The sequence below is a fragment of the Lissotriton vulgaris genome, chromosome 6 (genome assembly GCF_964263255.1).
Source record: "Lissotriton vulgaris chromosome 6, aLisVul1.2, whole genome shotgun sequence".
Lineage (NCBI taxonomy): Eukaryota > Metazoa > Chordata > Amphibia > Caudata > Salamandridae > Lissotriton > Lissotriton vulgaris.
In genome coordinates, this window is record NC_141694.1 from 1602558995 (window position 1) to 1602572550 (window position 13556).

The following is a 13556-nucleotide window of genomic DNA, read 5'->3' on the forward strand; positions in this document are numbered from 1 at the left end:
ACACAGCAGTCAAATCCTTAATCTGCCCCTAAACATTCAGTCAACATGAAGCTGATGATTTATTTCAATATTGGAGTTTCGACCTGTGTACAGACACTTAGAAGCAACGTCTTCATCAGGACAACAGCAGTGGATACACCCTCAAGACTAATTAATGGTGGGCAGAAGTACTTAAATAGGGCCTTCGTACTGATAGGTGAACAAGAATGGGACCATCCGCTGATAACGGTATCTAGGTCACTGGACCAAAGAGATACCTTACGCTTAAAGATTTTAGATTAAAGGAGCTGCAAAATACTAAAGTGGTAGGGCAGTTGTGCTGCTGCTTCGGTGTCTTCCAAGAAGCATTTCATCTGGTTGATCGTAATCTGCTTTAGCCAAACTATTGAGCTGTAAGATCATACTACATCTCCTTACAATTTTAGACATTATGCACGTAATGCAAATGCTACTTACCAGTATGCATCTGTTCTTGGCATGTAGGGCTGCTGACATTCATATCTGTGCATAGATCGCCGCCTAGTGTTGGGTCCGGATGATTGCACATTGTTGTCCTGGAAGAGTCTTCGAAGTATCACGAGATAGGTGGCTCCTCCGCTGGACTACAGTGCGCATGGGCATCGCCTCCATCCCCAGATTGTTTTTAGCCATTGGCAGAGATGGAGTGAAGTATGTGAGTGATGACCATGCTATGAGCATATATATATATATGAATACTGCAGCTGCTACAGGCGCCGGGGAGGAGGGTGGGCGATATGAATGTCAGCAGCCCTACATGCCAAGAACAGATGCATACTGGTAAGTAGCATTTGCAGTTCGAGGCATGTGGGCTGCTGAATTCATATCTGTGCATAGAATACATAGCAGTCCTCCCATTATTGGCGGCCGCCCGTGCCAGCTGCAGCAGTCTGAAAAAGTGTCTTGAGAACAGCCTGACCAACAGCTGCTTGCTGTTTGGAATGCACGTCTACACAGTAATGTTTAGTGAAAGTATGTGTGGTAGACCATGTGGCTGCCCTACAGATATCTTCTAAGGGAATGTTACCTATGAAAGCCATAGAGGCCCCCAGCTTCCTGGTGGAGTGGGCTCTTGGTGGAATTGTGAGAGTGCGCTTGGCCTTAGCGTAACAGATCTGAATGCATTTTACAATCCACCTAGCGATCCCAGCTTTGGTGATAGCGTTTCCCTTGTGGTGTGAGGCAAAAGCAACAAAAAGTTGCTTGGTCTTACGAAAATCTTTGGTCCTGTCAACGTAGTACATTAAGGCTCTTTTAACGTCAAGGGTGTGGAGCATCCGCTCCGCCAGCGACTCTGGGTTCTGAAAGAACACTGGCAACTCAATTGTTTGATTCATATGGAATTGAGATACAACCTTGGGTAAGAATTTGGGGTTAGTGCGGAGCACCACCCTGTTAGCGTGTACTTGGAAGAAAGGTTCTTGGATGGTGAGCGCCTGCAACTCGCTAACCCTCCGTAGCGAGGTGATTGCTACTAAGAAAGCCACCTTCCAAGTCAGAAACTGAAGCTCACAAGAGTGCAGTGGCTCAAAGGGAGGACCCATCAGCCTAGTAAGAACCACGTTGAGGTTCCATTCCGGAGCTGGTGGAGTCCGTGGTGGAATGACCCTTTTGAGTCCTTCCAGAAAAGCCTTAATAGCAGGGACCTTAAAAAGTGATAGGTGTTGCCTATTCTGGAGGTATGCTGCCATTGCAGACAAGTGAATGCGTATGGAAGAATACGCCAAGTTACACCGGTACAGGTGGAACAGGTAACAAATGATGTTCTGAATGGAAGCATCGAGCGGGTCAATACCGTGGTTTACACAGTAAACGACAAAACGCTTCCATTTAGCCGCATAACAAGCTCTAGTAGTGGGCTTCCTTGCCTCCCGAATGATGTCCATGCAATCGGGGGGAAGATAGCCGAACTCTAGAACTTCAGGAGCCAGATCGCCAGGTTGAGCTGTTGCGGATCTGGGTGCTGAATGTCGCCATGGCTCTGCGTCAGAAGGCTGGGAGTGAGATGAAGCCTTTGATGCGGTACCACGGAGAGTTCCAGAAACGTGGTGTACCATGGTTGGCGAGCCCACGTTGGAGCAACCAGGATGAGAGTCATCGAGTGCTGCCTGAGCTTGCGTGCCACCAGCGGTATCAGAGGTGCTGGGGGAAAAGCGTACGCAAATCTGCCTGACCAGTTCATCCACAACGCATTGCCCTGTGATTGCGGGTGTGGGAACCTGGCGGCGAAGCTTTGGCATTTTACGTTCTCCTCTGTGGCGAATAGGTCTATCTCTGGATGACCCCACCTTTGGAAGTACGGTTGGAGTACTGATGGATGTATCTCCCACTCGTGCATTTGATGGCTGTGCCTGCTGAGCAGGTCCGCCATCTGGTTGTCCTTGCCCGGGAGATGCTCTGCCATGAGGACGATGTTCCTCTGAATGGCCCACTTCCACATGCTCTGAGCCAGATGAGACAGCTGCGGAGAGTGTGTGCCTCCCTGCTTCTGAATGTAGTACATGGCTGTCATGTTGTCCGTCCGGATCAACACAACCTTGTTGCACAGATGTACTTTGAACGCCTTCAAGGCCATGAAGATTGCCATCAGTTCCAACACATTGATGTGCATCTTCCTTTGCTGTAGTGTCCATAGTCCCTGCACACTGTAGTGGAGTACATGCGCTCCCCATCCCTGGAGAGAAGCGTCCGTCGTCAGGATAATCTGTGGCACAGGCTCTTGGAATGGTCGGCCCTTGCAAAGGTTTTGTGGATTCCACCAATGCAGAGAGTTGTATGCCCGACCGCTCACCAACACTAGGTCTGTCAGTTGCCCATGAGCCTGAGTCCACTGACGTGCTAGGCACTCCTGAAGCGGACACATATGTAGTCTCGCGTGCGGGACAATGGAGATGCAGGAGGCCATCATGCCTATCAACTGCATGAACACTTTCGCTGGAAGCGAGTGTTGAGGCCTGAATCGTTGGATCAGCGTTTGGATACTGGCGATTCTCACTGAATTTGGCTGCGCAGTGGCTGCCAGAGTGTTTATTGTCGCGCCCAGATACTGTCGTACATGGGCGGGCTGGAGATGGGATTTCGGGTAGTTCAGAGAGAATCCCAGATCGTGCAGGAGATAAATGGTGCGGGACACGTGGTCGGCGCACTGCTGTTCTGTTTTTGCCTGAATGAGCCAGTCGTCCAGGTAAGGGTAGACGTGGACGTTCTGGCGTCGTAGATGCGCCGCCACAGTCGCCAGGCACTTCGTAAAGACCCTTGGCGCTGTGGTGACCCCGAACGGCAGAACCCTGAACTGGTAGTGCTGGTCTTGAATCGTGAATCTGAGATACTTCCTGTGGGAAGGATGCAGGGGGATATGAAAGTATGCATCTTTTAGATCCAACGTAGCCAGGAAGTCCCCCTGTTGAAGCAGAGGGAGTACCTGCTGTAACGTGAGCATATGGAAGTGCTCCGAGAGAATGTACCAGTTGAGGGGCCTGAGGTCCAGGATGGGCCTGAGGGATCCGTCCTTTTTGGGGATTAGAAAATACAGAGAGTAAACCCCTGTTCCCCTTTCTTGTAGTGGTACGAGCTCTATTGCCCCTTTTTGCAGCAGGACCTGAACTTCCTGCTGCAACAAGTGCAAGTGCTCGCCGGACATAGGACGGCTTCTTGGAGGTATGTTTGGTGGAGTGGAAGTAAGTTCCAGACAGTAACCGTACTGGATAAGAGACTTGACCCAACTGTCCGTGGTGATGGATTTCCACGCGGGCAGGAACTGCTGGAGTCTCCCCCCGACCGGTGTTGTGTGGTTGGGGCGCAGTGACAAGACGTCACTGCTTGTTGGCGGTGGTGGACCTGGAGCTGTTGTTTCCACGTCCCCTGCCTTTGATGTTGTTGCCTCTGTAGCCACCTCTACCCTTGTTGGTGTTTGAGGTTTGGGTATTACTTTTATAATACTGTGTGGACTGCGATGCCTGACCCCTTGAGGTGCCTCTGGTATTGGAGCGGCGAAAGGAACCACCCCAAAACTGCTGAGACTGGAGGGCCCCCATAGACTTAGCAGTGTCTGTGTCTTTCTTCATTTTTTCCAGTGTCGCATCCATCTCAGGGCCGAACAGGTGGTCAGGATTAACTGTTTGGTTCAGGATGGTTGTTTGTTTATCCGGTTTGAAACCTGATATCCTAAGTCATGCATGTCTTCTTAGCAACACACTAGTGTTGATTGCCCTGGAGGCTGTATCAGCCACGTCCAGCGCACATTTGATGGAAGCGTTTGTGATGAGCTTTCCTTCCTGAATTAACATTTCCCCTGCCTCCTTGTACTGGTCAGGCAAGTGTTGCAGCAGTGTTTCTAGGGTGTCATAATGAGCCCTATCGTAGCGTGCAAGTAGGGCCTGCGTTTTTGAGATTCGCCAAATATTAGCTGCCTGTGCAGCAATCCGTTTCCCTGAGGCCTCAAATATTTTAGACTCTTTATCTGGGGGAGGAGCGTCACCAGTGGTCTGCGAGTTCGCCCTCTTGCGTGCGTTGGATACCACCAACGAGTCCAGTGGCAAGTGTCCCTTGATGTATGTTGGATCCGAGGGCGCTGCCTTATATTTTTTGTCAATGCGAGGATTGATGACACGCGCCCGAGTGGGCTCTTTGAAGACCTCAGTCGCGTGCTTTAGCACTCCCTTGAGCATTGGCAATGTCTTGACTGACTTTTCAGCCACGGAGAAAGTGTCAAACAAAAAGTCCACATCCACAGGATCCGAATGCAGCTCGACATCATGGTTAGCTGCAGCTCGCTCAATCAAAGCGTTGAAGGCTGCCGAGTCCTCCGTCGGTGAGGTCTTTGCCGCAAAGAGCTGCGGTTCCTGACCCGATTGCGGGTCGTCCGGGTCGCCTCCGGCAGACCAAGGCTCATGTTCCTCCTCCGGATCAGAGTACGCCGGATAGTTGTACTCGACCTCCTCATCGTCACCATCCCCTGCGTTGGAACGCGTTGGCGAATGTTCTAAAGCTTGTGGAGAGGCAGGCTCTATCGGGGCCGAAGTACCCGCAGAATCCTTCTTGTTTTTGAGAGGAATACAAAAATGTTCCAACACCGGCTCCGTGGCGATTTTCCTCTTGAGGAGAGACAGTTTTCCGGTATTGGCGTCGATGATGACCTCTCGACGCTCTTCCTCTGCAAGCGGCTGGAGCCGAGGCTTCGACACCACCAGTGCCGCTTTGGGCGTCGACACCTGCTTCGAGGGCACACCTGCCCCATGCTTCGGAGCGAAAGCCTTCGGCGTCGACTTCGGCGGCAGGGTAAAGCGGATAGGCGTTTGCGCCTTTGTGGGCTTTGTTGTGTGCTTCAGCACCACATCCCCTGGTTCGGGAACCACAGCGTCCTTCCGAATCCGTTGCAGGGACTCCGCGACCTTCTTCGTCAAGGCCGGGGAGGGCTTGACCGGCTCGAGCGATCTCCCCGAGTCGGGAGTCGGGTCGGCGAGAGGCAGTCTTCGGAGCCGACACTTCACGTTCCTTGTCCCCGACGGGCGGAGCCATGGAATCGCCTTGACGCTTCTTCGAAGCTTTCTTCGGGTCATCGACCTCGACCATCTTCGGCGCCGACGCGGCCGCGTCGGCCGACTTCGCCTTCGGCGTCGACCCCGAGGCCCTCGGGTCGGCCATCTTGGCACGGCTCTTCAGGTCGGCCATTTTGAATTTTTGGGAAGTCGATGCCTCCAGAGCCTTCTGCACCAGTGCAGCTTTCACTTTCGGTTTCGAAACCGGAGGAGTGGATCCCAATGGCTTCACTTTCGTTTTTGTTAACGGGAGTGGCGCATCAGAAATGTCCGTGACCGGGCCCGGAGGCGGGGCTGCTGGACTAGTAACGAGGTCTTGGGTAAGGCCCGAAGGCGATCCCTCGACCTGGGCCGCATGAAGGGGATTGACCCCGGAGTCAGTCTGGGGACGCTCTTCCTCCGAGCTGTCCCCCACGGTGGCAATGGCCCCATCGTCGTCCCCTACCTCGTCGCCGGCTTCGTCAAAGTCCTCGTCTCCCGCGTCGTAGGCATCCCCTTCAGACGCGGGGCTAGAGTCCGAAACCCGCATGACATCGTCGACTTCAACAGATTCTTCGAAGATGTCGTCCGGCGGGGGCGCCGGGGTTGCCGATAACTGGGCCTGGAGTCTAGCGGCCCGACGAATCTTGAGAGTCTTCTTACACCGGAACTTCGAGCAGGCCATACACCTGGCCTCATCATGGTCCGGTGACAAACATTTGTTGCACACAGGGTGCACATCGAGGTGTGAATACTTGGAGGTGCACACCAGGCACCTTTTGAACGGAGTTCGTTCCATGTCTGGAGCGTCGAGTAGGCCCGTCCGCGCCGAGAGCACGCGGATGGGTAGCAAGAGTTCGGAGCTGAGAACAGACAAAAACCCGAACGAAACGATACCGACGCCCAGCCTAAAGACCTTTTGGTCTCGAGTTAGAAAAGTTTTACAACTATCGATTCCGACAGAGGGAACCGAAACACATCCGAACCCAATGGCAGAAAAAAACAATCTGGGGATGGAGGCGATGCCCATGCGCACTGTAGTCCAGGGGAGGAGCCACCTATCTCGTGATACTTCGAAGACTCTTCCAGGACAACAATGTGCAATCATCCGGACCCAACACTAGGCGGCGATCTATGCACAGATATGAATTCAGCAGCCCACATGCCTCGAACATAACAAGGTCCCAGTTGATTGTGATCGACAGAGCAAATAAACCACTAGGATTCCAGTATGGGGGAGTACCTCATACCTGTCAGGGACTCTGTAAGAACAGTTTGGAAATATGAGTACCCCTGATTTTGTCTGTGAATTTAATGACACCACACTAACCGGAACCATAATAAATACAAAGCAATTACAGTAGAAAATAAGTAATTAAACATTAGCATAGTGAACAGATATTAAATGTGTAAGAAATTGGGTTGTTGGTTGAATGGGGTGGTGGGGTGACCCCTCTTTAAGGAACATTCACAATCCTAGTCAGGGTGAACCACAAAAGTCACAAAATAAACCTGTGCTTAACCTTCTGGTAGTGTGGCACAAAGGCAGTCAAGATTAACTTAGAGGCAATGTGTTTTTGGAAGTCGAAATCTCCAGCTGTATCCAGAGTTCCACAACACCAGATACCCTTTTGGCGAAGGACCACTGAACAGGATTTGCTGCAGTGAAGAACGTAGAGGAACTGTCACAAAGTCATGCCGACCGGTGATGCAGCGTGGGCAGATAGACTAGCAAGTTTTGGATTTTGGCAATTTGGACATCTTTAGCACCACCAAAAAGTGCCCAGGACTGGAGGGGGCACTACTTGGGGGAGTTGTGTCTCACTCAAGCTGGGTCCAGGTGCGAGTTCAAGATGGTTGGAGCAGTTTCTGTCCCTCAGGCTCTGATCAGGAGGGGGGCCCACGAGGGCCGGACTGCTCATAGCGGGCATTGGGTATTTCCCCAGGAGGCTGGAAGGGTGGGGGGCGATATTGCAGCAGTGTTGCTATATCGGTCCCATTAAGAAAAGCAGGAGGGGACTGGCCCGTCAATATTGCCAGATGTGCTTTGGGTCCCAGTCCGGCCCTGCAGCCAAATAGCCCTTTGAGTCACTGTAGTAGTCCTGGGTTCAAGTGATGAACCAGGGCTCAAGCACCAGGGCATGCTTCTGAGGGTTTAAGGACGTCTTCAGGAAGGAAAGCAGTTCTTCAACAGGCAGCAAACCAGTCTTGTGGATTAGATAGCAGGCCACACCGACAGGCAGTCCTTTGTGAGTCCTTCCGCAGGTCCAGAAAGTGAACTGAAGAGTGGGTCTGGGGTCTATACCTGGTGCCTTCATTAAAGTAGGAGAAGTTTCTAGAGAAGTCCCTTTGAAATGCTTGATGTTTCCAGACTCCCCTTCCCTGGCTATAAGCTGGCAGCATGAACAATGAAGGGTTGACAAGATATTTGTGTGAATGCAGAACACAGCCTATTTAGATGCAACTGGGCTGTGGCCAGGTCTGGCCCCCATCCTGCCAGTTGATGGCCCATCAAGGCACGCCTAATCCCCAATTTTTCTATTTTCTGGGAGGATGAAACAAAGTCCAACTGTCAACTACACCTAGTTATTTGACCCAGAAATAGGTTGCAGGCACCAAACGGTTAGGCAAAGAAAATATCAACTTTCTAAAAGAGGCATTTTCAAAACTGTATCTGGAAAACCGACTTTACCATTTAAGAAGATGTTTAATTACAATTTCAAAGACATCTAAAAAAAATGTGTAGCTGTTCCGAATAAAAGTTTGCACTTAAATGTCATAGGGCAACCCAATGTTATCCTATGGGAGAGGTAGGCCTCACAGCAGTAAAAAACAAATGGAGGAGTGTTTTACCAGGACATATAAAACTTAAAAGCACATGTCGAACATTTTAATTACGTTGCACCGTGACCTATGGGCTTCCTAGGGCCTACCTTATGGGTGAGCTACTTGCAATTATAGGGAGTTTAAGGCTTGGCAAGGGGGTTGTATGGCCCAGTCAAAATGGCAGTTTAACATTGTATTTAGGCTGCAATGGCAGATCTAGGACATGTTTTACGAGGCTACTTAAGTGGGTGGCACAATAGGTGCTGCAGTTCCATTAGTTGCACTTAATTTACAGGCCCTCGATACAGGTTATACCCCTCTACAAGGGCCTTATAGGTAAAATAAATATGCCAACCAGTTCTAAGCCATTGTTACCATGTTTACAGGAGAGAGCGCAAGCGTTTTAGCACTTGTGAGTCCTAATGCCAACAAAAACAACCAATCAATCAAGATTTGTAAAGTGTGGCTGCTTCACCCGTGAGGGTCTCGAGGCGCTATGGGATCATGCTGCAGGATCCTGGTGCATGTTACTATTGGTTGAATAACCAGCTCTTGAGGTCCTTCCTGAACTGCTGGAGTGATGATGAGCCACTGAGGTGCAGGGAGAGAGTGTACCAGGTCTCAGCCGACAGGCTGTTTGCCAGGCAGATGAGATGGGTAGCTGCAAGGGAGAAGGATCTGGAATTGAGCTCTCTGGTGGGTTGGTGGAAATTAACTAATTTGCGGAGGTACGCCGGTCCTTCGTTGTGTAGTGCCTTGTAAGTATGGGTGAGCAGCTTGAACTGGCATCTCTCTGCAACTGGTAGTCAGTGGAGTTTTCTGAGGTGGAGGGTGATGTGCGTCTGTCTGGGGAGGAAGAGGATGATTCTGGCTGCTGTGTTTTAGATGGTCTGGGGATTCATCATGCGGTGCAGAAAGCAGGGTGGGATCCTGGAGGTCAGTAAGGGATGGTGCTTTTGCTGCTTTGACACAGTAGGACGTGGAGGGGCTCCATGAAGGGGGTGGAGTCTCCGGTGGTTGAGTGATGGTTGAGCATTCAAGGTTTTATTTGTAGATTATGGGGATGCTTCCATCATTTCTTTTGGATCAGTCTTGGTGCTCAATCTTGTATCCGTCTGGGTGGCTCTGGCGATGTCTGAAGCGGATGCGGAGTCCGGCCAGGTTTCTGTGATGAAGACGACATCCAGGGCGTGGGTTGTGATTATGTCCCAGTTTTGCATTGTTTGGAGGTGGGCATGTGTTTCTCAGTTCCTATGGGTCTGAATCTTTTCTGGGTTCTTCCAGTTTGCTTACATGGATTTGTACCTTTTGTCATAGTATTTCACTAATAACACATAATATTTCAGATGCAGTAAATCGATGTCTGATGCCAGTGAATTGTTGTGTGTGTTAGGGGCTGTTAGTCTGATTCCGAAAAGTGGTTTAAAATTCTAGCAGATTAACAGAAAATCACATGCAGACTCTTGTTTGGTGTGGTAGGTAAAATAATAGGCATGTTGTTAGACTTGGCCATCTCTGCAGGGTCACTACAAATCGCCTACATCAAGAAAGCGATGATGGGGAAACCACCGCTTTAAGCAGCACCAAGTTCAGCATCCAGCACCACACGGGGCTCTCCGGAAAGGTCCGTCTGCAGCACGGCACTGGGATGTGCGCTCACACACCGATAATTCATTAACCAAAAGCCCCCACCCTCTCTCTGCTAACACAAAGCCAGCCCGAGGCTGAGCCTGTACTCAGCCAGGCAAATACAGTGAACAGGACCTGCGAGGACTGCCAGCAACCAGCCGACAGACCCAATATGGTGGCTCCCTGTCTTGGACTGCCATCTGGCTGGGTGCCCTGAGAGCACAGCTGCCTCCACAGCGTGAGGGCAGCAGGGAAACCGAAAGAAAGGGACGGAGAGTAGGAACTTAAAGGATAAAATATATGAATAAACTGAACAGCAAGGTCAATATTGAGAAGGTTACACGTATAACGATAAAATCAAGTCAAGTGATGATTTTTCTAGACAAAAATATAAGGGAAGCGTTGTCATCAAGAAACAACGAGGGGCCTGGAAGAGCTGGAAAAGTGATCTGTGAGGGGGGGGCGAGAACAAAGACAAGGATAGCAGGACAAGGGACGGACAGCGGGAAGGTGGTCAGGATACAGCCCCGCGGGACAGGGACAAAGTTAATAATGAAGACAAACATCGGTGTAAAAAAAAAAAAAAAGTACATGCCCACAGTGGCCACGTCTTCATGACGTTGTGGAGAGGGGAAGAATCTGCGGAACGCCCACGAATCGCCTCGGGCAATGACTGACTCATCTCTGTTCCAATGGCTAACCTCCATTTATGGAGCTAGCCAATGGAACAGAGAGGCGGGACAAAGCCCCATACTGTTCTCATAAGATTTCGCCTGCACGAACGCTGCTGCGCAGCGGACGCCAGGCGAAACCTAAAAAGGGGCAGGGTATACAGGGTTGCGAGAGAAGGATGGTATAGAGAAAATGCAGTCCAGCAGCAGCAAAAAAGGCCCCGCTGGGCTGAGAAAAAACATCAGGTACATTATTAAAAAACATATTTGTGAGGAAATAAATATTGAAAAATAGATGGTCATATAGATTTATGTGGTCTAGCACAATAAACAAAAAAAAAAGGCAGCAGGACTTGAGGACAGCAGAACGAGGAGTAAAAGGAGAGGAGAAAAATCAGAGAGAGGGGATCGGAGGGGGGCCTATCCCTAGCGAAAAAATAAACAAGAAGCAATAAATAGTACAGGGAGAGGAAAGTAGAAAAAAATAAAGGACTAACTTGTAGATTTAATTTTGAAATAAAAGACATTTACTAAAGCGGATTTTTAAAGGGTGGAGAATATTTTTTATCTTGGACATTTTAACAGCTAGGAGAAATTAAATTTACAATTTGCTATTCTCCCAGTACCATGTACAATATATTATTGGTAACAACGACTGAGACAAATACCACATAGAACGCATAGGAAATGCAGAACTTTGGCAAGAAGGACAACATGGATCACTGACAAGGAAGCAACCGGTCTAATCGTGTAGAGATTCAACAAAAAGTCAGTCAACGACTCTACCTGCCACACATCAAAAGGTTGACAATGTAAGCCTCAGATAGAGCAAAAGGACCACTTTTTAGGAAAATGGAAGCCTACTTCCAATGTAACGGTTATAATGTGACAATGATTATACATTAGCCACAGAGTTTAAGACAACATATTTTAAGGAAATTAGGTATCAACTCAGACGTGTCAATAATAGTAATAACGTACTGCACGTGCATCTGTGTATATCGTTTATGCTAAGCAGCTTTTCTCAAGTATTTGTTTTAAATGAAGGTATTGAATCACAATCGGGGTGCAAGAGGCTAAATTTGCGCAGCGAGCCAAAATTACATTCCATCGAAGTGGCCTTATGATTAATTCATCATTCCCTATGCAGAGTCATTCATCATGAAATCCAGGAGGCAGCAGTGTTTCTCTCTTAACCCTTTCGCTGCATTGTAGTAATAACATTCAATTTAACTTTGCAGTGCATTAATACATCTGTAAACGTGAACCGCTGCTCTAAAGAACGTTACTGGACCACATTTATTTCCATTGGCATGTCATAAATATGGTGTGTCATTCCATCTCCTCCACTGCAGTGCACAAGAGACTAGTTAACAGTGTGCACTCTCAGCCATCACACTTGTATGTCACGTTCAACATACTTCGTATACAGAAAGCAGACTTTTTTTCCTGCATCAGGTAGTTTTTGAATGCTTTCTTTCAGTCTCGAGTACCATCTAAAGCATAACATGAACCGCTAGTTCATTATCATCATACCACAGCAGTAATAAACTCTGGTCCAATACCATTACCAATAACACCTTCCCCAGATAGTACCAACACCACCACGAATAACAATATAGCATCAACAATACGACCACAGCCAAAACACAACACCAACCCTACAAATAACACCACTAAACCCATACTTCTACTACCGAGATTTGTCAGGAAACATCAAATCTGCATGGCTATGTTTGCATATTTTGTCTCATTAACCCTAGACCTAGTTAGCTGTGCCAATGCTTATTCTTTAATTGTTTTGGTCCTGCTATAGGCAGTACTAGAAGTACCAACCCGGAATAATGGAGTCAGGAGACTACAAGGATGTCGAAGATCTTATTTCCATTCCATAATTTCCGAACTTGAGGTTTAATAGTGAATCTCTTGCAATACAAACATTTATTTCAGAAATTGAAAATAACATTTTTTCCACTTGCATGATATATGCAGCGCTTTGAACTTTTGATTTTTTTTTAATTAAAAGGACAAAATAAAAACCAGAGGGAAAACAGTAAACAAGAAAGCTATCCATGCAATAATAGTTTCTACCTATGGACAACTTGAAACCAGACCACTTCCAGAGCTCACTGGGTCCAGGTTATATTCAGCATGAAGTACTTACGCGGCTACATAACCATGCGTACTACTTCTTTCAGCCACAGATAAGCCGTGTAAGTTACCACAGTTGTTTTCCTAAGTTATGTGAATGCCTACTCCTGTTATTTTTGATTATTCAATTTACCCGAGTCTGGCCGTGATAAAAACAAAACTACAAAAGTCTCTCTCATGCAGAAAGATAGATAAGCAGGTACAAATTTGTTTTCAGACATTTCTTTCATCCTTAACAACTCTTACCTTTCTTGACACGGTAGAGCATGGTGAGGGTCTCCTCTGTAGTTAATGCAGTAACATGCAGGTTGGTGACTGTTGGCACTTGGTCGGCCAAGGAGGTCAGCTCATGAAAATGTGTGGCGAACATGCAGAAAGAGCCTATTTTTGTGGCAATGTACTCGGAGATAGCCCACGCCAAGCCAAACCCGTCATAGGTTGAGGTCCCCCTTCCCAGCTCATCAATTATTATCAGCGAGTTCTTGGTTGCTGACCTAAACATAAAATATCCAGACAATGAGAAGAACACAGTATTCACCCCTGCCACACAATACTACAAAAGAAACAGCAAATCAAGAGGTGAACAGAATAACTGCATTCAAAATAACATGTCTAGGAGAATAGCACTCGGGCATCCATCTAATAAGCATTTGATAGCATGTGGAAATTCTAAACAAAAATATAACAAGCATGCACTTTGGTATTATATTCAGATTACCAAAAGGTCTTTGCTAAAATGTTTAAA

At 48.3% G+C, this 13556-nt stretch overlaps 1 protein-coding gene across 1 annotated transcript in view; it reads right to left on the reverse strand.

Annotated features, from left to right (window-relative positions):
* MSH2 (mutS homolog 2) overlaps nt 1-13556 on the reverse strand; it is a 755480-nt gene that overhangs the window by 138980 nt on the left and 602944 nt on the right. The window contains exon 14 of the mRNA XM_086927770.1: nt 13058-13305. Coding sequence (XP_086783896.1) covers nt 13058-13305 — 248 coding nt within the window. The remainder of the gene's footprint in view (nt 1-13057; nt 13306-13556) is intronic.